Source organism: Micromys minutus (assembly GCF_963924665.1).
Source record: "Micromys minutus genome assembly, chromosome: 2".
NCBI classification, from domain to species: domain Eukaryota; kingdom Metazoa; phylum Chordata; class Mammalia; order Rodentia; family Muridae; genus Micromys; species Micromys minutus.
Window position 1 is genome coordinate 91,133,020 of NC_137971.1, and position 24,230 is coordinate 91,157,249.

The 24,230-nt window shown below is 40.3% G+C and overlaps 1 protein-coding gene across 2 annotated transcripts; it reads left to right on the plus strand.

Annotated features, from left to right (window-relative positions):
* The first annotated feature begins 6,303 nt into the window (after nucleotides 1-6,303).
* LOC308418000 (tripartite motif-containing protein 30A-like) lies at nucleotides 6,304-23,550 on the plus strand. Of its 2 annotated transcripts, XM_080913338.1 has the most exons (9): nucleotides 6,304-6,432; nucleotides 6,744-6,795; nucleotides 15,075-15,550; nucleotides 16,778-16,873; nucleotides 18,440-18,670; nucleotides 20,993-21,015; nucleotides 22,109-22,209; nucleotides 22,438-22,464; nucleotides 22,703-23,550. In XM_080913338.1, exons 3-9 carry the CDS (start codon nucleotides 15,131-15,133, stop codon nucleotides 23,302-23,304), a joined length of 1,500 nt encoding a protein of 499 aa, XP_080769464.1. In that variant the 5' UTR covers nucleotides 6,304-6,432; nucleotides 6,744-6,795; nucleotides 15,075-15,130; the 3' UTR covers nucleotides 23,305-23,550. The 2 variants fall into 2 exon arrangements, with proteins under 2 accessions (XP_080769464.1, XP_080769465.1); XM_080913339.1 differs by lacking the exons at nucleotides 6,304-6,432; nucleotides 6,744-6,795 and adding an exon at nucleotides 6,877-6,898.
* Nucleotides 23,551-24,230: the final 680 nt, after the last annotated feature.

Below are 24,230 nucleotides of genomic sequence, written 5' to 3' on the forward strand. Positions count from 1 at the left end.
TATATGAAAATAACCCATGTTTTCATAGTAGCCTTATTTATAATAGCCAGAAACTGGAAACAACCCAGATATCCCTCAACAGATGTATGGATACAGAAAATGTGGTGCATTTTCACAACGGAATACTATTCAGCTATGAAAAATGATGAGTTCACAAATTTTGTAGGCAACTGGATAGAACTAGAAAATATCATCCTGAGTGAGGTAACCAGACATAAAAGGACATACATGTTATGTACTCACTGATAATTATTAGCCCAAAAGCTCAGAATATCCACAATAGAACTCAAGGACTGTTTGAAGTTTAACAAGAAGGAAGGCCAAAGTTTGGAAGCTTTAATCCCACTTAGAGAGGGGAACAAAATAATTATGGGAGGAAGAGGGCAGGAGGGACCTGGGTGAGAGAGGGGAGGAGAGATAAAAGAGGGGGGGCAGGACCAGGTATGGGAAAAGACAGGAGGGAAGTTCAGAGGGCCAGGAGAATGAATAGAAATAAGTAGTAGTGGGGGGTAGGGAACTGGGGGAATCAGTTCCAGACACCAGGAATGAATGAGGCTCCCAGGACACAATGGGGATGACATTAGCTGAAATACCCTACAAAGGGGAAATAGAACCTGAAGAGACCTCCAGTAGATAGACATGGTTTCCCCTAGGATGGACCCACTCACCCATCTCAAATTTTTTAACCCAAAATTGTTCCTGTCTAAAGGAAATGCAGAGGCCAGAGACTGAAGGAAAAGCCATCCAAAGACCTGCCCACCTTGAGATCCATCCTATCCACAGACACTTAACCCCAACAGTATTGCTGATGTGAAGATGTGCTTTCAGACAGGAGCCTAGTATGGCTGTCCTCAGAGAGGCTCTGCCAGAACTTGACTAAGACAGATGAATATACTCACAGCTAACCATTGGACTGAGCCTGGGAACCCCAATGGAAAAGCCAGGGGAAGGACTGAAGGAGCTTCACATAGGAAGAACGACAATATCAACTGCATACTCTTCTAAGGCATGAAGGCTCTCTCTCTCTCTCTCTCTCTCTCTCTCTCTCTCTCTCTCTCTCTCTCTCTCTCTCTCTCTCTCTCTCTCTCTCTCGCAAACTTTTCTCATTGTCTCAAGTCAAGGAAAGCTGAACCCCACTTATGTCTCTTCTTCCAGCTGCCAGGATGTTTACCAATCAGAATTCCCTGGGACCAGGGGCCTGAAATATCTTATGTGCAGACTGCCTTGTGCAAACAGTTTTGAGAAAGCCAAATTAACATTACAAAATGAGCATTAGGCCAAACCCATTTCACCCATCCTCTATGAGAGAGCCAACCTCTGACACTATTAACTATACTCTGCTATCCTTGTAGACAGGAGCCTAGCATAACTGTCTACAAAGAGGCTATTTCCAGCAGCTAAGGGAAACAGATGGAAACACTCACAGCTGAACATCAGGGAGTGCTAGGGTTGTCTTTGGTCTTCCTTGGAAAAAAAAGTATTGTCTGAAATTGGAGACCATCCTGAACACTTAGTGACTTCCGGTCAAAGTTTGAATATAGAGTAAAGCCCTGCCTCAAAACAAATTGTAAAAGGGTTTTACATAATTATTAACACTTTGGAAGCATAGAAACAGTATAACATTGTGTGTCAGCAATGGTGTCTGCAGCAAGAACAAAACTAGATGCTCATGACTTCAGGAAGATGTGTAGTTTAGACTAGAGGTGTAGCTAGTGATGGAGCACTAGCTCAGCATCCACAGGACCCAGGTTTCAATCCGGGAAACTCAAAGGTCAAACTAAACAACAGCAAAAGCCCATGATCCCAGCACTTGGGAGGATGAGGGAGATAGATCTCAGGTAGGGTCAGGCTAGGGTACACTTTGAGAGCATTCCTCGAAGGAAGAAGAGGAGATATAGAAGAAAGAACACCAAATATGTGAAATAAACTCAGACTACAGGGTCTTATCAGCTGTCACTCATCTCGTCATATTTCAGTAGATCTGAGAATGTAGGGAAATAATGAGAGAGACACACAGGAGTGGGGATGAGACAGGGGATGAGACAGGCTTCTCCATTGTTCTCACACACAACCAGCTTTCTATATTACATTATTTCTTTCTCCCTTTCTTTTCTCTTTAGAAAGTTTTGTGTGTTTCCCATGCTGTCCTGGTGTCAGTCACCATGTCTGAGGATGGCTTTTGAGCTCCTAATTTTCATGCAGCCAGCAGAAAAGCAGTAGGACCCTGTGGTGGTTTGAATAAGAAAGGCGCCAGAGGCCAGTACCTTTGAATACTTGGTTGTCAGTTAGGACACCATTCAGGAAAGATTAGCAGTGTGCCATGTCTCTAGCTCCTCCACTGGGTTCCCTGTGTGCCATCTATTGGTTAGCTGCAAGCATTCTTATCTGTACCAGTATGTCTCTTGCAAAGCCTATGAGGAGGCATCCATATCAGGCTCCTGCCAGTAAGCACTACTTGGTATCACCAATAGTGACTGGGTTTGGTGGTTGCATATAAGATGGATTCCCAGGTGAGGCAGTCTCTTGATGATCTTTTCTTCAATCTCTGCTCCTCTATTTGTCACTTTATTTCCTCCCATGAGTGTTTTATTCTCCTTTCTAAGAAGGACTGAGGCATCCACCTTCTGTCCTTCATTCTTTTTTAGCTTCATAAGGTCTGTGAATTGTTCCTTGGGTATTCCGAGCTTTGAGAGCTAGTATCTACTTATCAGTGAGAGAACCATGTGTGTTCTTTTGTGACTGGGTTATTACCCTCAAGATGATAGTTTCTAGTTCCATCCATTCACATAAGAATTTCATAAAGTCATTCTTTTTAACAGCTGAGTAGTACTCCATTGTGTAAATCTACCACATTTTCTTTATCTATTCCTCTGTTGAAGGACATCTGGGTTTTTTCCAGTTTCTGGCTATTATCAATAAGGCTTCTATGAACATGGTGGAGCATATGTCTTTGCTAGATGTTGGAGCATCTTTTGAGTATATGCTCAGAAGTGATATAGCTGGGTCCTCAGGTAGAACTATGTCCAATTTTCTGAGGAAGTGCCAGAACTGATTTTCAGAGTGGATGTACCAGTTTACAGTCCCACCAGTAGTGGAGAAGTGTTCCTCTTTCTCCACATCCTCACCAGCATCTGCTGTCCCTGTTTTATTTTATTTATTTATTTATTTTTTTTTATCTTAGCCATTCTGACTGGTGTGAGGTGGAATCTCAGGGTTGTTTTGATTTGCATTTTCCTGATGACTAAAAGTGTTGAACATTTCCTTAGGTACTTCTCAGCCATTGGGTATTACTCATTTGATAATCCTTTGTTTAGCTCTGTACCCCATTTTCAATAGGATTATTTGATTCTCTAACTTCTTGAGTTCTTTCTATATATTGGATATTAGCCCCCTATCAGATGGAGGATTGATAAAGATCTTTTCCCAATCTGTTGGTTGCCATTTTGTCCTTTTGACAGTGTCTTTGACCTTACAGAAGCTTTGCAATTTCATGAGGTCCCATTTGTCAATTCTTGGTCTTACAGCATAGCCATTAGTGTTCTGTTCAGCAAATTTTTCCAGGTGCCTATGTAGTCTAAGCTCTTCCCCACTTTCTCTTCTATTAATTTCAGTGTTCATGGTTTTATGTGGAGGTCTTTGATTCACTCAGACCTGAGCTTCGTACAAAGAGATAAGAATAGGTCATTTTTCATTCTTCTACTTGCTGACTGCAAGTTGAACCAGCACCATTTATTGAAAAGGCTGTCTTTTTTCCGTTGAATGTTTTTTAGCTTCTTTGTAAAAGGTAAAGTGACCATAGGTGTGTAGATTCATTTCTGGGTCTTCGATTCTATTCCATTGATCTACCTGCCTGTCTCTGTACCAATACCTTGCAGTTTTTTATACCAACTGATCTGAAATACAGCTTGAGGTCAGGGATGGTGATTCCCCCAGAAGTTCCTTCATTGTTAAGAATAGTTTTCTCTATCCTGGGTTTTTTGTTATTCCAAATAAGTTTGCAAATTGCTCTTTCTAAATCTATGAAGAATTGAGTTAGAATTTTGATGGGGATTGCATTGAATCCATAGATTGCTTTTGGCCATTTTTTCTATATTCATTCTGCCAATCCATGAACATGGGAGATCTTTCCACATTCTGAGATCTTCAATTTCTTTCTTCAGAGACTTGAAGTTCTTGTCATTCAGATCTTTCACTCGCTTGGTTATGGTCACACCAAGGTATTTTATACTATTTGTGACTATTGTGAAGGGTATCATTTCTCTAATTTCTTTCTCAGCTTGTTTATCCTTGAAGTAGAGGAAGGTTACTGATTTGTTTGAATTCATTTTATATCCAGTCACTTTGTTGAACTTGTTTATCAGCTGTAAAAGTTTCTGATGGAATTTATGGGGTCACAAGTATACTATCATATCATTGCAAATAGTGATATTTTGACTTCTTTCTTTCTAATTTGTATGTCTTTGACATCCTTTTGTTGTCTAATTGCTCTGACTTGGACTTCCAGTACTATACTGAATAGGTAGAGAGAGAGTGGGCAGCCTTGTCTAGTCCCTGATTTTAGTAGGATTGCTTCGTTTCTCACCATTTAGTTTGATGTTGGCTATTTGTTTGTTGGATATTACTTTTATTATATTTAGGTATGGGTCTTGAATTCCTGATCTTTCCAAGACTTTTAAGATGAAGGAGTGCTGAATTTTGTCAAATGCTTTTTCATCATCTAATGATATGATCGTGTGGTTTTTTTTCCTTTGAATTTGTTTATATAGTAGATTATGTTGATGGATTTCCATATATTGAACTATTCCTGCATCCCTGGGATGAAGCCTACTTGGTCATGGTGAATGATCTTTTTGATGTGCTCTTGAATTTGGATTGCAAGAATTTTATTGATTATTTTTGCATCGATGTTCATGAGGGAAATTGGTCTGAAGTTTTCTTTCTTTGCAGGGTCTTTGTGTGGTTTAGGGATAGGCATAATTGTAGCTTCATAGAAGAAATTGGGTAGTGTTTCCTTTGTTTCTATTTTGTGGACTATTTTGGAGAATATTACTATTAGGTCTTCTGTGAAAGTCTGATAGAATTCTGCACTAAACCCATCTGGTCCTGGGCTTTTATTTGGTTGAGATGTTTTTAATGACTGCTTCTACTTCGTTAGGGGTTATGAGACTGTTTAGATGGTTTATCTGATCCTGTTTTAACTTTGGTACCTGGAGGTGCTGAAAGGGTTTGCAACCTCATGGGAAAAACAACAATATCAATCAACGAAACCCTACAGAGCTTCCAGGGACTAAAACACTAACCAATGATTACACATGGAGAGAGCTATGGCTCCAGTTTCATATGTAGCAGAGGATAGCATTGTCTGACATCAATAGGAGGAGAGGCTTCTGGTTCAGTGAAGGCTCCTTTTCCCACTGTAGGGGGAAATGCCAAGTGCTGAGGTGGGATAGGGTGGTTGGGAATGGGAACATCTTCACGGAAGCAAGGAAGGAGGACGGGGGGGGGGGTGGAAGTGTGATGAAAGGGGATAACATTTGAAATATAAATACAGAGAATATCCAATAAAACTGATTTTTTTAAAAAAGGTGTGTGGCATTACTGGAGAATATATTGCATGGGTGCCAGCTTTCAGGATTCAATAGATTCTGACCACCACCACCATTCTCTCTCTGCCTCGGGTTTGTGTCAAGTTTGTGTCTCGAGTTGTGACTTCTCACTTCCTGCTCCAGCACCACCCTGCCTCATGAACTCTACCCATTGGAACTGGAGCCCCAAAGCAAACACTCCCCTTATGACTTGTCCCAGTCATGGTGTTTATCACAATACAAGAATAACTAAGATATTCTATACACGAGTGTCAGCACACCTGCTTTTCTACAGCAGTGCAGCCCCGGGATTCCAAACATTGTGGTGACTAAAACCTATTCCCAAGTCTAAAGATTTCAGAAGTCTTTTACAAGTCCTAAATCCAATGGGACCTCCTGAGACATTGTAGTGAGTTACTCCTAGAAGCGGAAAAGCGACTGGGTGGATTACATCAGCACCTTGAAAGGATGAAACATGTTCAGCCACAGAATCCATAGCTGGAGGAGAGCATGGGGCAGCTGGAGAGCCCTCTGCAGTTCAGTACTGTCTAAGTGTGGCGAGGTGATTCTGCCTGGCTGTGCACATGACTCCTCCCCATCCTGTCCCTGTGGTTGGGAAATACTTGTGTGACATCTGCCCTGAACTGCAATTTTCTTTCTTTTCTCATCCTGTAAGAGTTCAGCTCCAACCTCCCAACCTCGGAGGACACTGTGGCTTTCTGTCCCTAGCCTTGTTTTTCCTTCCCTTTGGGCCACATCAGCCACCAAGGCAACACCCAGCCAGGAGCTCATGTGCAGGAGAAGCCATGGGGAAGGCATTCTTTCTTTCACTGACAGATTTCCTGAGGTTCACGATCTTGTTTGGTAATTCTGACCTGAGCCTGCACAGCTGTTTTAGGAAATTCTAGAAACCCTTCTTTTCTTTTCTTTTCTTTTTTTTTTTTTTTCTTTTCTTTTCTTTCTTTCTTTTTTTTTTTTTTTTTTTTTTTTTTTTTTTTTTTTTTTTAAGGCAGTTAAGGGTAGAAGTGTTACCATACCAGTTCTCTAGAGACAGCCAATGCTGATCTGAAGGGAATTTCCTCAGCTAGTGGAGCCCTGCTGACTTATGCAGAGGCTGTTCATTGGTCTATAAACTTCTGCTTTCTCTTTCATTTCCAGCTCTGAAACTCTCATTTCTCTGGCGTCTGAAGTATCTTGAAGTTCTGGATTGGTGAGTTAATTTTCCGTGGTTTACAACTTCTCAGTGTCTGACGGCAGGTTGAGCAATTTTAGGGGGCAGAGGACTTTGGAAGGAAAATACTGCTTTTGCTTGGGTGAGTTTCTCGGCTGAACCGGGTGGAGGGGGGAGGGGCTGCAAACGGAGGAACGCGGAACTCAAGGGAAGCACCTCCTCCAAAAAAAGGGGGGGGGGACTACTTTATAGGTGGCTTTTATCCGAGTCTCCCTACCGTAATTTGGGATTGAACCTTGTCAAAGATACCCAAAACGTTGTTTTCTAAGACAGTCCCTTTTCTGACAGCAAAGCTAAGTCAGAGCCTCTGTTTTTTAATGAGTTTTTGAGTTTTTGTATGATAAAGTGGTACTTCCACAATGTACTAGTTCGCAACCCTTTGGGATTTGAAGGACCTTTTCACAGGAGTTGCACAACAGATATCTGGCATATCATATATTTATATTATGATTCACAACAGTAGCAAAAATATAGTTATGTGGTAGCAACAATCACAATTTTATTGTTGGGGGTCACAACTGAAAGAAGAGAGATATCCGGTCCGGTCGTGAGGAAACCTAATCTCCTCACACGGGGCACCAATGATGTGTATATAAAAAAGAAAAGATGATGTCCTGGGTTTTGGCACCAATGTTAGGAAAAAGATGAAGGGGGGGATATATGCTCCATTAAGGTGCAGCGAGGCGTAGGGGTAAGGAGGATGCCTCTGGGAATCCCTTCCCCGAGGGACAGTATAGTACAGAATAGAGCTTATTGAGGTCATGGGGGAAGGTAAGAGGGTAGAAGAGGCAGAGAGAAGAGAGGAGTAGAGAAGTAGAGGCCGGCCATGAGCATGTGGAGAGGGGAGAAAGAAATTGGGGGGGGGGGCCGGGCAAGGATGGGGGAGAGCAAGAGAGAGTAAGAGAGAGAGGAGGGACAAGAAGCCCCCTTTGTAGTGTCAGGTAACTGGAGAGGAGCATACCTGGCTATTGTCAAGTAACTGTGGGGTTTATAGAATCCCAACAAATACAAGAGGAATTGTACTAAAGAGGTGAAGTGTTAGGAAACTTCAAAACCACTACTCCAAAAGGAGTTTATCCTCTGTTCAGTGCTAGAGGCTGTGAGCCTGTGGTTTAGTCACTGATACTGTTTGATTACTCCGGACCTGGGAATGACTGCAGTTATTTCTTTCCCCTTTAGACATTTTCTCCAAATCAATGTAGACTTCAGTCCCAGCTACACAAGAGGCAGGAGGATTATAAATTGATGGCCATTATGGGAAACTCAATAAGACTCATTCATAGAATTGTTTTTTTTAACGTGTGTGACTTAGTTCAGTGGTAGGGTACTTTTCAAGCTATGGATTCGGTTCCAGTGAAGAGAGAAAGGGGTATTTGAAGATGGGAAAACTAAAGTGCTACAGTAACACATCTGAAGATTTTCCCAGAAGTGCCCGCTTTTCTAAGGTTTCTTGGAGAGAGGATAGAGAGGATAATTTTTGTGTTGCCCAGACTGGTCTCCAACTCTTCAGTCAGCCCAAGTCTCTGGAGTGACAGGAGCACATCACTGCCTCAGCCTTTTTAAATGATGAGAACTAGATTCTTGATTGACATTTGAGATGTCAAATGATAAAAGAGCTTGAGAGAGCCACGGGAGAAAACAGTGTGATCAGGGAGGTCATGGCTTTCCTCAAACTAATGAAGACACTGAGAAGACATCAATGAAGCATCCCAGCCAATGTTGATTTTGTGGGTTTCACTTTCCCAACAATTGGTCCTTGTCTCTGATCATAAGCCATTGATAGCTAATGATCCTGGCCTAAGAAAATATGCTCTGAATATGTGTCCCTGTAATATTTTTGTAAGAGTTTAAGAAGGATTGAAGCTAATGTATTGGAAATATGGGAGATGCTGTGATGGGAGGTTTTTTTGTTTGTTGTTTGCTTGTTTTTGTTTTTTGTAACTGATTTGTTTCAGATTTTGATTTACTAGGCCATATTTTACAAGCACGACCTTTGTATTTCCTCTGAGTTACATAATGACTTGGGTATACTTGTTCACGATAGTGTCTCATGACTGCTTCTGATTGTACCTCTGCTTTCATTTTTGAATTTGCTTGAGTTATTTCTCTTTCTTTAAGTTAGTGTGGAAATGAATCTGTTGGCTGTATTCCCTTACATACTGTTTTGAAGACAAGAACTTGGAGCAGCTGGGCACATGCTTTTCATTTTAATACTCAGAAGGCTGAGATAAGAACTGTGTGAGTTCTAAGCCAGCCTGGTCTACATAGAGAGTTCCACAACAGCCTCGGCTACATAGTAAAACCTTGCTCCCAAAATGAGAAAAAGAGAGAGGGAGGGAGAGAGAAAAAAAGAGGGGAGGGAGGGAGGGAGAGAAACAGCAAGAGAAACACGGAGAGAGAAACATAGACACACACAAAGAGAGACTCATTATCTGTTACATTTTCCTAGGGTTTTTCTGTTCTCATCAGCCTTCTCTTCCCCTCTGATAACCTTTGTTTTAGTTTATGTTTTCTACTTCCCTGAGGCCAAGTATTAAGTTATTCACTTGAGATGGGGTTTATTTAACGTAGTCCCGGCAGGCCTCTCTGTTAGACTACCTAGAATACTGAATTTGCTGAGCTGTGGGCTCCTCCCCTCTTGGACTCTGTGTGGCACAGTGTGGAATGCTGAGGTGTGTGCTTCCCATGTTTGTGATTTTTATTCTAAATCTATTTTATACCATTGTAGTTTAAAAGTTATTTTATATCATTTAGGTCTTCTTACATTATTAGAACCTCTCTTATGGCCCTTCAGATGATCCTTCCAGAAAAAAGCTCCCTTTGTAGGCTGCTGTCATTGGTAGAAATGTCCTGGATGAGGCTGGGGTAGTTCAAGATCAGTTTCTTTATAAAAAAAAAAAATACATTTATTTATCTTATGTATGTGAGTACACTGTCTCTTGTCTTCACACACTGTCTTTTGTCATCAGAAAAGGGCCTCAGATTCCATTACAAATGGTTGTGAGCTATTATGTGGTTGCTGGAAATTGAACTCAGGACCACTGGAAGAGCAGTCAGTGTTCTTAACCACTGAACCATCTCTCTAGTGCTCAAGATCAGCTCCTTAATAATATTCTATCTGCTTCCTTCTCTGTGTCATCTCCATGTGAAACATGTATAACAAATATACTAAGTTCTTAAACAGTGCCCCATAAATCAGCATCTTTGCTCTTTGTGTGATCTTTGTCTCTGACATGATACTTTGGGAGTGATGGTATTTATTTAGTGATCTTTTTATTTATCAAAATATTTTAAGTTATCACATTTCCCCCTCCCTAACTACTTGTTACCTACCCAATTTCATGTCTTATCTCTTAAAAATTAAAAATTAGGTTTTCCAATGGCATGTCACTGGGTATATTAATGACACTCCAAGGTAAGCCCCATGCCCAGAAGGGTATTTGTTCTGTCTTACTGTTTGTTTTTGTTGGTGTTTGTTTTTTTTTTATAATTCTTTTAAGGGCTCTGAATTGAAGTTGATAGACTTTTTGTTTGATCATGTCTCCTGTTGATTAAATTTCTCTATTGCAGAGTCAATTTCATTCATCGAACTATTAAGCTCCAGAATTTCAGTGTTCTTTTATTTTTTTCTTTTTTTTTTTTTGAACAACTTTATTTTAAAAAACAAATATAAACGTACAAATTTAAGCATTTTTGCATAAAAGTATACGAATACATTTTTGTCAGTGTTTGGCTTTTTTTTTCCCGAAGGTTTGATAGTATGCATTAAGATATTACTAGTTACAATGAGCACAAAGTACATGTAAAACAGGATGTAACCCATAATTAGTCAAAGTTTTATTGGTGTGTAAGGATTGAGCATAATGGTTTTTTCTTTCTTTTTTTATTTTTTCTTTTTTTTTTTTTTCTTGAACTTCACACAGTCTGTGAGTTGTTTCTGGGGTGTACAGAGCTTTCTGGGGTTAGTATCCAATTATCAGTGACTGCATATTATGTCTGTTCTTTTGTGACTGGGTTATCTCACTCAGGATGATATTCTCTAGATACATCCATTTTCTTAAGAATTTCGTTAAGTCATTGCTTTTGATAGCTGAGTAGTATTCCATTGTGTAAATGTAACACAATTTTTGTATCCATTCATCTACTGAAGGACATCTGGGTCTTTTCCAGCTTCTGGCTATTATAAATAGATCTGCTATGAACATTATGGTGCATGTGTTCTTAATGTGTGCTGGAGCATCTGTAGAGTATATGCCCAGAATTGGAATAACTGGGTCTTCAGGTAGGACTATGTCCAATTTTCTGAGGAATCGCCAGACTAATTTCCAGAGTGGTTGTACCAGTTTACAACCCCACCAACAGTGGAGAAGTGTTCCTCTTTCTCCAAATCCTTGCCAGCATCTGCTGTCATCTGAGTTTTTGATCTTGGCCAATCTGACTGGTGTGAGGTGGAATCTCAGGGTTGTTTTGATTTGCATATCCCTGATGGCTAAGGATGTTGAGCACTTCCTTAGATGCTTCTCAGCCATTCAATATTCCTCAATTGAGAACTTTTTGGTTAGCTCTGTACCCCATTTTTAATAGGGTTATTTGATTCTCTGGTGTCTAGTTTTTTGAGTTCTTTGTATACCTTGAATATTAGGCCTCTATCTGATGTGGGGTTGGTAAAGATCTTTTCCCACTCTGTTGCTGCCATTTTGTTTTCTTGACAGTGTCCTTAGCCTTACACAAACTTTGCAATCTCATTAAGTTTCATTTGTCAATCTTTGACCTTAGAGCAGGAGCCATTGGTGTTCTATTCAGGAAATTTTCTCCTGTGCCTATGTGTTCTAAGGTTTTTCCTACTTTCTCATCTAATAGTTTCAGTCTACCTGGTTTAATGTGGAGATCTTTGATCCAGTTACACTTGAGCTTTGTACAAGGAGATAAGAAAGGGTCTATTTTCATTCTTCTGCATGCTGAGTTCCAGTTGGACCAACACCATTTGTTGAGTAGGCTGTCCTTTTTCCACTGAATGTTTACAGCTCCTTTGTCAAAAATCAGGTGACCATATATGTGAGGGCTCATTTCTGGATTTTCTATTCTATTCCATTGATCCACATGCCTATTTCTGTACCAGTACCATGCAGATTTTAGCACAATTGCCTTTTAATATAGCTTGAGGTCAGGGATAGTGTCAGTGTTCTTTTCTATTTCATTATTGATTTTTTATTTTTTCTTTTTTCATTTATTCTTACTTTAGATTTTTATCCATACAATCAATGATTTATATTTTTGGATTCATTTACTATGGCGTGATAATAATCTTTTGATAAAATTATGTTTCTTGTCTTTGGTATTAGTGTGTGTGTGTCCTATGTTAATGTTTGCATATTATGAAACAACTATCTCCTCCTAACTTTTCAAGTTAGACTCTATGGGGAAGCACTTTTATATATTCCATACAAGAGTGGCACTTAACTAGGTGTGATGGCTCTGATTCTAAGTCCAGCAGGAGAGTCTTCATACGGTTATGTGAGCAGGGCTGAGTGCTTGCCAAGTCTGAATGTGTCTCTGTGGCCTCAAGTACAGGCATTTTTGGTAGCAGCAGTAACCATACAGGGCGTTAGCATAGCAAGGATTTTGTGGGACTTGATATTTTCATTTTCCCAAAGTATGAACAATGCCAGTGATATGTTCTCAGAGGGTTTGTGGTGTCAAGCGCATGTGAAATGAACCACTGTGCCATTTGGAAACTGCTTAGTGAGTTCCCCACCATCAAACTGCTGATAGATGGAGATTACCAGAACACACGACCTGAGCCCCACAGGTACACCATAGCACTCAGGTCCAAGGAGAAGGAATGCAAATACCTGTGGCTCTCACTCTGCAGCAGGACAGTGCAGAACACCATTATAGATTCAGGAATGAAAAAAAAAAAAAACTAAACAAATGACAAATGCACTGATAAGAAAATCAGGGAAATAAAACACTTCAGAATAGTCTCAAATAATATAAAATATCTTAGGATAATTCTTTTTTTAAAGATTTATTTATTTATTTTATATGAGTACACTGTCACTGTCTTCAGACATACCAGAAGAGGGCATCAAATCCCATTTATAGATGGTTGTGAGCCAGCATGTGGTTGCTGGGAATTGAACTCAGGACCTTTGGAAGAGCAGACAGTACTCTTAACCTCTGAGCCATCCTTCCAGCCCCTCTTGGGATAATTTTAAACAAGGAAGTGAAACACTTGTATGATTAAAAACTTTAAGTCTTTGAAAAACTGAAGAAGGCGTCAGAAGATAGAAAGATCTTTCATGCTCATGGATTCTCAGGATGAACTAGTAAAAATAATCATCCTACCAAAAGCATCTACAAATTCAACTCAATCCTCATCAAACCGCTAATGCGATTCTTTACAGACTTTGAAGGGACAATTTTCAACTTTATATGGAAAGGCAAAAAACCCAGGCTAGCTAAAACAATCTTCAACAATAAAAGAACTGCTGGAGGTCTCACCATCCCTGATTTCAAGTTGTACTATAGTGCTATAGAAAATTTTAAAACATACACTAATCAGTTGAATTGAAGACCCAGACATATATCCACACACCTATGAACACCTAATAAGTGGATTTAATATAATGTTCAACATAAAATTAGACACAACTAACCTGATAGAAGAGAAAATGGGGAATAACCTTGAATGGGGAATAGCACTGGAGACAATTCTTTAAATTAAACATGGATAGTGGGTGGGAGAAATGGCTCAGCAGTTAAGAGCACTGGCTGTTATTTCAGAGGTCCTGAGTTCAAATCCCAACAACCACATGATGGCTCACAACCATCTGTAATGAGATCTGGTTCCCTCCACTGGTGTGTTTGAAGACAGATACAGTGCACTCATAAATAAAGATTAATAAAACAAATTTTAAAAAAGATTTACTTATTAAAAAAAGAAAGAACATGGATAGAGAAGGCACTAAGATCAACAGTTAATAAATAGAATCTCCCTCATGAAACTAAAAAGATTATGGAAAGAACCTAGATGTCACTCAACAAAAGAATTAAAGAAAGTATGGTACATTTAGACAATCCAGTATTACTTGGGTGTTTTAAAAATGGCATCATAAAAATTTGATTGGTGCAGTTAGAAAGAAAATCATCCTGAGTAAAGTAAGCCAGACCCAGAAACAAATATGGTATATATTCACTTATAAGTAGATATTAGCTGTTAAGTAAATGATAATCAAACTCTAATCCAAAGATAATAGCAATAGACGAAGTTAAAGAGTCCCAAATCCAAGGCCTAGAAAATAATCTCAAAAAAAAAAAAAAAAAAAAAAATCATAGAAGAAAACTTTCCAGACCTCTATGGTTATTATTCTTAGGTTAGGTCTTTTCATGCTATCCAAGATTTCCTGGGTGTTTTCTGTCATACGTGTTTTAGCTTTAACATTTTCTTTGACTGATGTATTAATTTCTTCTATTGTATCTTCTACACCCGATATTCTCTCTTCCATCTCCTGAATTCTGTTGGCGATGCTTGCATCAGTTACTCCTGTTTGCTTCCGTAGGTTTTCCATCTCTCGTATTTCCTCAGTTTGTATTTTCCTTATTGCTTCTATTTCCACTTTCAGGTCTTGCTCAGTTGTATTGATTTATTTTTTAAAGACCTCTATCTGTTTGGTTGTATTTTCCTGTATTTCTTGTAAGTGATTTATTTATTTCCTCTTTAGAGGCCTCTATCACCTTTATAAGATTGAATTTAAAGCCATTTTCTTGTGTTTCAGTTGTGTTCAGATATCCAGGGCCTGCTGTAGTGGGTAGCTGTGCTTCGGAAGTATCATATCACTGCCCTGGCTCTTATTGATTATGTTTTTTCCAGGGCCTTTAGCCATCTCGATGGTTTCGGTTGTTGTAGTAGGTATTAGGGGGAAGGATCAACCTCGTGGTCTTGGTGTGGTAGGTCTCTGGTAGATATACTTGGGCTGTATGATTCTGGACCTGCAGTTCTATATAGTTCTATATAGTTCAAGAGCATCGAGTCTATGAATGTGGGCTGAGAGGGAGCAGGAGAATGGAGGTTAGCAGGCTGCTTAGGGAAGCTTAGCTTAGCTTGGCCCAGAGGGCTTAGAGAACAGGGAAGATGGGTGAGGGAAGGGAAGCTTGTCGGTATGGTTCAGGAGTCTGATGAAGGTGAAGAAGAAACCAGAAAATAGAGTGACCCTCCATTTCTTACTTGGCTTTCTTTCACCATCCCAATCATATAGGCATCTGTCCAGAAGTGTGAGGAGTCAGGACAGTCAGACACAGGATCACAGCAGCTATGGCTTCAGAATTCATGACAAATTTAAAGGAGGAGGTAACCTGTCCTATCTGTCTGGACCTGATGGTGGCACCTGTGAGTGCAGATTGTGGTCACAGCTTCTGCCAAGCCTGCATCACATTGAACTATGAATCCAGCAAATGCAATAAGGAAGAGTTTATGTGCCCTGTGTGCCGAATGAGTTACCTGTTTAGGAATCTGAGGCCTAATCGACATGTGGCCAACATAGTGGAGAGGCTCAAAGAGTTCATGTCCAGCCCAGAAGAGAAGCAGAAGGTGTTTAGCTGTGCAAAGCATGGAGAGAAACTCCAGCTCTTCTGTAAGAAGGACAAGATGCCCATCTGCTGGCTGTGTGAGAGATCTCAGGAGCACCGTGAACACCAAACAGCTCTCATTGAAGAGGTAGCCCAGGAGTACAAGGTAAGGATGGGGGTGGGGAGTGGGAAGCATAGCAAGAAACAGTACCAGGTGGGAAATCTCTACTTCCTGTGATCATTCAGTTACCTGATCTTCATGGAATCCAGGCCTGAGATTTCATTCCACCCTGTTACCTTCTGAGGCCTGAAAGAATGTGACTATCCATTGAGCTTAATCTTAAGAGAATCTACCAGGGCTACAAACACTAGAACAAGAGCAAATGTTTTTATAGTTTGTTGTATACTGTTGAGATTTTATGTCCAAGAAAAGCTTTGAGTATTCTTTAGGTGTCAAAGTGAATGAGATAAGGAGTGGGAGAGATGGCAGAATGACTTGTTGCCAACCATATTGGCCTAAGTCTGAACTCAGAAACCAGACCACTGAAGGAGAGAACTAATTCCTGCAAGTTGCAAAGTATTCTCTGATATCTACATATTTGTCATGAGTGTGTGTATACACAAGCACACACACACACACACACACACACACACACACATACAGAATTAATTAATTTCTTCATTAAAAAGAGTACATGAGGTGAGTAGTTACCATTTCTTTCCTTAACAATAGTGCTTTAAAAAATCAGTTTAACTGGGTGTGTTGGCAGATGCATGCAATTCCATGATTTCTGAGACCAAAGGAACATGAAATGAGCCCATCCTAAGTTTGTTTTTTTGTCTGTTTGTTTTGTTTTTTGTTTTGTTTTGTTCATTTGCCTGTTTTGCAGAGTCTCTCTGTGTCGATCAGGCTGCCCTAAAACTAGATCTATAGATCAGGTGGCCTTGAACCCATCACTCAGCCTGTTTCTGACTCCTGAGTGAGAACTGACTGGGAGTCAACCTGATGCCCAGGAGCTTGCACCACCACCTACTAGCATGGCTTGAGACCACCTTTTTAAAAAGAAGATTGGGATTCTTTTTTGAGTAGATGGTGACCTTATTATTTTCTTCCTACTCCTAGATTCTAGTTGCTATTCCCTGGGTTTCTGTAAACTCTACTGAGACTAAGTTGATTTTGTCCCTGTTTGCCTTCTTTTAAAAAGTTTTTTATCTATTTATTCTTAGATTGAAATTATATGTGTATATATTATGTTATGTAAATAATTCGTATCACAATTTTTTAAGGTAGCAATCCTTGCCTTTCTGTCTTTCCAGATGGTCTTGGCCTTTGGATAGAGCAGCACTTTTGCTAATCACACAGCTTGACTTTGCCACAATTTCTTTCTCACAGGAGAAGCTGCAGGTAGCTCTGAAGAAGCTGGTGGCAAACAAAAAAGAATTTGAGAACTGGAAAGATGACCTTCAAAAGGAGAAAACTTACTGGGAGGCAAGTGGGGACCCTTCCTAAGGGAGTCAGCCTGATGCTCGGGAGGAACCTGGGCAAGAAGCTCCTGGGCTCTTTACCTCCTGGGAGTTGATGAGGCCAAGACTCCTCCCTACTGGTCCCCTGGAGCTGGAGATGCAGAGTCAGTGTATCACAACTGAGCTGGGCTCTGTGAGGAGCTGACACCATGAAAAAATGCTTGGTCAGAATGGATTCAGTGTCCTAGGTCTCACTCCTGAGGTGCCTTCTGAAATTGTGACTTTACTGGGGAAAATACTTGGGAATGGAAAGATTATGGATATGAAATCAGCATTTAATTTCTGCCAGAGGGATAAAAGCAGAATGAGATGCCAGGTATGACGGTACATGCCTTTAATCCCAGCAGTTGGGAGGCAGAAACAGACAGTTACCTGTAAGTTAAAGGCCAGTCTGGTATACATAGCAAGTACTAGGTCAACTATGGTGACAAGTTAAGACCTTGTCTACATAGATAGATAGATAGGTAGGTAGGTAGGTTATTAAATAGGTAGGTAGGTAGACAGGTAGATAATAAGGCATCTAGACAGGTAGATAGGTAAGAAGGTAGATGGAAAAGAAAGTAGGAAAGAAAGGAAGCAAAGGAGAGGTGGAAAGATGATTCAGTAGTTAAGATTACTTCTCGCTCTTGCAGAAGACTTGAATTTGGTTCCCTACATTCACAGGGTAGATCAGAACCATCCATAATTGTAGTTTTGGAGGACCCAATACCCTTTTCAGGCACCTGGCACACACGTAATACAGACAGGCAAAACACACACACACACACACACACACACACACACACACACACACACACACACACACACAGAGAGAGAGAGAGAGAGAGAGAGAGAGAGAGAATAAAAATACATTTTTAAATAAATAGATTGTTAAAGTGCTTTTTATCTTAAATATTTACTTATTTTTATTTTAAGTGCATGAGTCTTTGTGAACGTATGTGTGTCTGGTTCCCATGGAAGTCAGAAGAGAACATCAGATCTCTTAGAACTGGACTTATAGGTGGTTGAGAGTCGCCGTGTGGGTGCTGGGAATTGAATCTTGGTCCTCCAGAAGAGTAGTGAGTACTCTCAACTTCAGAGCTGTCTTTTCCAACACTAAAGTCTTTTTTAGAAGTAGAATTAGGAATATTACAAGTAGGAACAGGTGTCTTAGGCAGGTGCGTGAAAAATGAATTATTGCTTGGTCTTCCATTTTGGTTTAGGTGGTCTTCGTAAAGCTGACCAGAGGTCTTTATGTCGGAATGTCACTTACAGACACTAAAAGACTAATACACAATTCCCCAAGAGTTCCTTTCTTTTTACTGACTCCATTCTCACACAAGGCTGGGAGATGATGGTGCATGCCTTTAATCTCAACACTCTGGAGGCACATGATGTAGGTGGATCTACAGAGCAAGTTCCAGGACAGCCAGGGCTACACAGGAAAACCCTGTCTTAGAAAACCAAACCAAATTGAACAAAACAAAAAAACAATTCACACGTTGCACATTTTGACAAAACTGAATAGTTCTCCCTTTTCTTACCTCTGAAGAATCAAACACAGAAAGATGTGGAAAATGTTCAGTCAGAGTTCAAACGAATGAGAGATATCATGGACTCTGAGGAGAAGAAGGAATTGCAGAAGCTGATGCAAGAGAAAGAAGAGTCTATGAACAGCTTGGCAGAGTCTGAAAATGAGTATTCCCAGCAGAGTGAGTTGCTAGAGGAACTCATCTCAGATGTGGAACGTCAGTTACAGTGCTCAGCCATGGAAATGCTGCAGGTAAGACTGCAGGAGGTGCTAGGGTCTGAGAATCAGGAAGCATGGAAGCATTTCCCTCCCTTCTGCTGCTGTGATCTTCCTGGTGATGATCATGGGGCTTCCCCTGAACTCTTTCCTGAATCAGTTTCACACGCTGGAGGAATCATAGTATGCACAAGTAGCAAGGAGCGAAATTCTCTTTTTATTAGTTTATCAAGAACAGCACAAAAGTTAAACCTTGAAGATCTATGGGCTCCTTGGACATTTATGACAGCAGCTCTCTACAGAGTTCTTTGTGATCAAGGTACCTTTTATTAACTTCAGTTAGTTAGTCACTGACAAACAAAGAAACTCCTAATGGAGAAGTGTTTATGTTGTCCGGCATAGAATAATTTAAGGCTTTCTTCATCTGCAGTGGTTCAGTAACGCCTGGGTTCAATTCCCAGCACCCACATTGCAGCTCAAAGTAACTCCAATTCTCATGATTAAGGCTCTTAAATGCTACAACTAAGAAGTAAAATAGTGCGCTCCAGGGATGGCTCAGTGGTGAAGAGCATACTCTGCTCTTCCAGAGGACCTGAGTTCAGTTCCCAACAACCACATGGTGGCTCACATCCAATTATACTGGGATCTGATGCCTCTTCGGTCATGCAGGTGAACATGTTGATTAGCACTCACTTTTTTTTAAAAAAAAGAAATTGTTTAAAAAGAAAAAGGGAAGTAAAATAGTAAGTCTAGATCGATGAGCGGTGGCTCAGCCATTAAGGACACGTGGGTTCAGTTCCCAGAACCCTGTGGCTCACAACATCTCTAGTTCCATAGCATATAACATCCTTTGGTTTCCTTGGCCACAGACACACATGAGGTACACAGATATACAAGTAGGCAAAACATACATAAAATACAATTAGATGTAAAAGAAATATAAAAATAAAATTGAAAAAGAAGTTGTCTTAGTTAAGGTTTTACTGTTATAAACAGTCACCAGTAAACTCTTATAAGGACAACATTTAATTGAGGCTGGCTTACAAGTTCAGAGGCTTAGTCCATTATCATCAAGGAAGGAACAGAGGAGCATCCAAGCAGGCATGTTGCAGGAAGAGCTGAGAGTTCTACATCTTCCTCCGAAGGCTGCTAGAAGACTGACTTCCAGGCAGCTAGGCCAAGGGTCTTAAAAACCACACCCAAAGTGAGACACCTATTCCAGCAAGGCCAGACCTATTCCAATAAGACCACACCTGCTAATAGTGCCACTTCCTGCATCAAGCATATACAAACCATCACAGAAGTTTTAAAAGAAGGCATAATAATGAGAGAGAAAATAAATGTAGGGGTAAGAAGGGAAGTCCATGAGATATGCAAAAGTCTTATAAAGAATGTACTTAAGTAGATTGTGTAGAAAATCAGCCATCCCAAACCCTAACTGAACAAGTCATAGACAAAAGGAAAACCATAGTGAGGCACTCATTGCCTTGACTTCCAACTGTCGCTTTTCCTGCACTGCTCTTAAAAAGCCTCCCTTTCCTGTCTGCTCTCATGAGAGTAGGGCATATCCTATTTCTGACTCATTCTATCAAATCTTTCTCTGATTCATCACTTTGTCTGCCCCTCAATTAGATGTCATTGTTTGGGATTAAAATTACATGTATCCAGTCTGTATTCTAGCCAGAAGAAGGTGTATGGAGTGTCTACATTCAGTCCCAGTCACATAGATTTAGAAAGTCTTTGGATATACTCAGAGAAGCCATGTTGCTAGATTTAAATTCCCCCACAAAAAATGGAGTATATAATTATACAAAATAAGTGAAATTTCTAAAACAGTTGTGCAGAGTTGAAAGATGAACTTCTCAGATCCTATTGGCTCTAGAAGGTTCTACTTGGCACTGTGTAGGAAAGCTAGTGGGTTATGTAGATTTTTGTAAACCCCATGTTCCCTGTGTTCTGGTATGTGAGAAAGGATAGGTCCTAAGTTCTTTCCAAGCGGTTTGTTCAGACTCCTTAACTCGACGTGGTGTCTTCTGGTCTGTGGTCCAGTTTATGTGAGGAGCAGCACTTTCTATTAGCATTGGTGGCTTTAACACAGGTAGCTTCATTTTTCCAGCATAGCATGCACTCCAGAGGACTTGGCTCTGCGAGTCCATCTGAGGAGAATCTGACTGCTTCCCTAGAGTGATCTCTGCTGCCTTAATAAGCTCATTGACAGACTATCCCTTGCAGGAAATAGCTCCTTGTGTACTGTCATGACTTCTCTTTCACAGAATTTCAGTTACAAGGATTCTCACCCCCACCCTGCCCCCATCTAAATGAGAAGTCTTAACTCCTGTTTTCTCTGTTTCTATCTAGGATACAGATTGGATCATAAAACGGTATGTATGGCTGCCAGTCTTTCTATGTGGTAAAAATGATTTTGTTTTCAAGTAGAACATAATTTCTCCCAGGTTGGGGCAATTTAGATGAAGTGCTGAGTTTCTGCTCAAAAAGCAATATTGCAATATTGTGACTAGATTAGATTCTATGGTAAGAGATATGAGTTGTGGGGGATTGTGGAGTTTAGCTCAGTAGCTGGATTCGGGATAAAAAGATTAGAGCACTCTTAACTCCATTGTAGTTCAGCCTGTGTGCCGGCATGTGGCTGTGGATCTGGATTTAACAGGTCCTTGTTTTTGGTAGATGGGATGTGTCTTGTATGTCTGTTACATGCACAGAATTGTCCATTGTGGAAATTCCTATATGTACACATTATTTTCTTCTGAGACTAGAAGGTATTCAGTCTTTCCCTGTTGTTATATTTAGATTTACAAAATTAGCCTTGACTCTTTGCACATAATGCTTTCTGATAGAGGTTTGATCAACTATCCTTTTCTTTCCCATACTCCATGGGTATGTAGGTAGAGGGTATCTTTGTGTGGCACACTCAACCAGCCACACCAAGGATTTTCCTGAGACACTGGAATCACATTAGTCTTCGTTGTCCTCATCTTTTCCAACTGTTTGTAATTTCTTTCAGATAACCTGAAAAATCAGATGTTATTTGTAAGTCACCATATTGGCTAAAGGTTTTGAAGACATTAGACTTTTTTCTGACATATTTCGCATATTTAACATTTATGGGAATATTTTCCACACATTATTTTTAGGCATTAGTTTTGGCTTGCTTCAAGATTTATTACTTCATCATCTCTTGTGTGTTCAAGGAGACAGAGTGGGAGAAAATAATTATTTAATTTTAGAAGGCAAGAACCATGGTCCTGAGAATGTAAGGCCTTCCCAACACTACACTGAAAATAAGTTGAAGGAGACATGATTGTATTTATGATGTGATCTACCCTCTCTCTAGCTCTTCAGCATCCTTGACAGAGCTCAAGTTTATCTGTGGATGGAAATGAGAGGAAGTGAAAGATTAGATGGGAGTCACTGGGAGGGATTGTAGATCAGCTAGTAATTTCTCTTTATTCCTAGGAGTCATGCTTTTTCAATGAGAAAGCCCAAAACCATCTCCAAGGAACGAAGAAGAGTATTCCGAGCCCCTGATCTGCAAGGCATGCTACAAGTGTTACAAGGTGAAGAGGGTTATGCTACATGAGTTGGCTGTGGGATTCTAGTGGTTTCTAGATAGGGACAAGGAAGAGTAGAGACCAGCTACTGGTGATTTGACCATCTCAGATGGGAAATGACCGTTCACTTTTGCTCCTAGTATGGTTTCCAGTTCTTCCCCTGATTCAGAGAAGAAAAGCACTTTACAATGCCTTTGCTTTCATTTAATATTGTAAATTTTTACCCCATTTCAGAGGTCACAGAGGCCCAACACTACTGGGGTAAGGAAAATTACAGCATCGCAAGTTACCAGCTTCTTACTGTCTTGCAGAGCTTATATTTCTGTTCGGCCTCCTATTGCTTCTCCAAAAAATATGTAATGCTCCTCCTCTCCTATGACTTCTGCACAAAGTTCTCTCTAGTGCCTGTATGCTTTCTTCCTAGACTTCTGTTAATAAGATCACAGATAAGGCTGTTTCCTATGCTCCTCATGACATGCATTCCTGTCGCTTCATGCAGTTCAAGTGACGCTGGTTCAAAACAACAATCCAAACATCGCCATTAGTGATGACAAAAGACAGATACGATATGAAGACCACCAAGCAATAAACTTTGCACTTGAATATGAAAACTGTCATGAAGGTGTCCTGGGATACCCAGCTATCCAATCAGGAAAACATTACTGGGAAGTAGATGTGTCTGGAAAGGGTACTTGGGTTCTAGGATTAAGTGATGGAAGCTATCTCTTCAATCCAATATTTCGTTCAAATGCCAAAACATTTAAACCCTTATTTTCTTTGGGTATTAGAAATGATTCACGTTATCGACCTAAATATGGCTTCTGGGTTATAAGGTTGTGGGGAAAGTCTGTGTACAATGCTTTTGAGGAGTGTCCTTTCACAGACAAGCCCAATGTCTTGACCCTCTCTCTGACGGTTCCACCCTGTCGTGTTGGTGTTTTCCTCGACTATACAGCTGGCACTCTCTCATTTTACAATATTTCCCACCATGGGACTCTTATGTACAGATTCTGTGTAAATTCCTTTCCTGATAGGGTTTTTCCATATTTTAATCCCATGGGAAGCCCAGAGCCAATGACAATATGCTGGCCAGACTCTTAACCTTCCCATTTCTGTGCAGGGCCTCTGCCTCAGATGTGTATGTCAGATGCCTGAGCTCATCTGTACCATTTTATCGTTGTTTTTCCTGTCTCTGGTCCTTCTGTGTGAATGTCTTTTATTGGAAAATAGGATATATTCATTTCTCTAGGACATATTCTTCTCTCTTTTTTTGCGGGGTTGGGGGGGGCATTTAGTTTTGTTTTAGGTTAGATTAGTAAATCACTTTCCATATAGTTAAGCACAAATATCTGAGTACTCACTGTGTAAGAAAATACTGCTGCAAAATCCTTCGCTTCTTCTTCATGCCAGAGATGGAAGCCAAGGCCTTACTGATGGTGAGGAGGTGAGGAGGTGAGGAGGGGACGAGGGGACGAGGGGAGGAGGCGAGGAGATGCTCTACCACTGAGCTACTTGCACCAGCTGTCAAGTCCCTATACCTCCTTCTGCTCATCAATGAAAACAAAGGTTAAAGAAAGATCTTCAACCACTTGTCTATTATTTCTGAAAATTAGATGTAGGAGTCTCTGGTTAAGAAATGCACCCTTAGCTGTAGGCCAGTTTTGTCAGGATGCTTCTTCATCAAAGAATGAAGGAGAAGCATCATCATGAGGCCTTATCACTGTGGCTAAATTAAGTGATCATTAAGACTGTGTATCAGAACCTTGCATGGGAGCTCAAAACTGCTGTTCTGCATCTGGGAAGCTGTGGCAGAAAGATTGCTGTGTATTTGAAGCCACCGTTCTATACAGAGTACGACTCTGTTTAAAAAAAAACAATAAAGAATATATATTGGTTCACTTCAAAACCACTACTCTATTTTGTTTTAAGAAATGGAATATCTGGATTGCAGAATTGGAGCTTTGGGTTGTTTTCACAGTTTACTAAAAATAAATGTTCCTAACTTCATAGCTGTCCAGTCTTCTTTT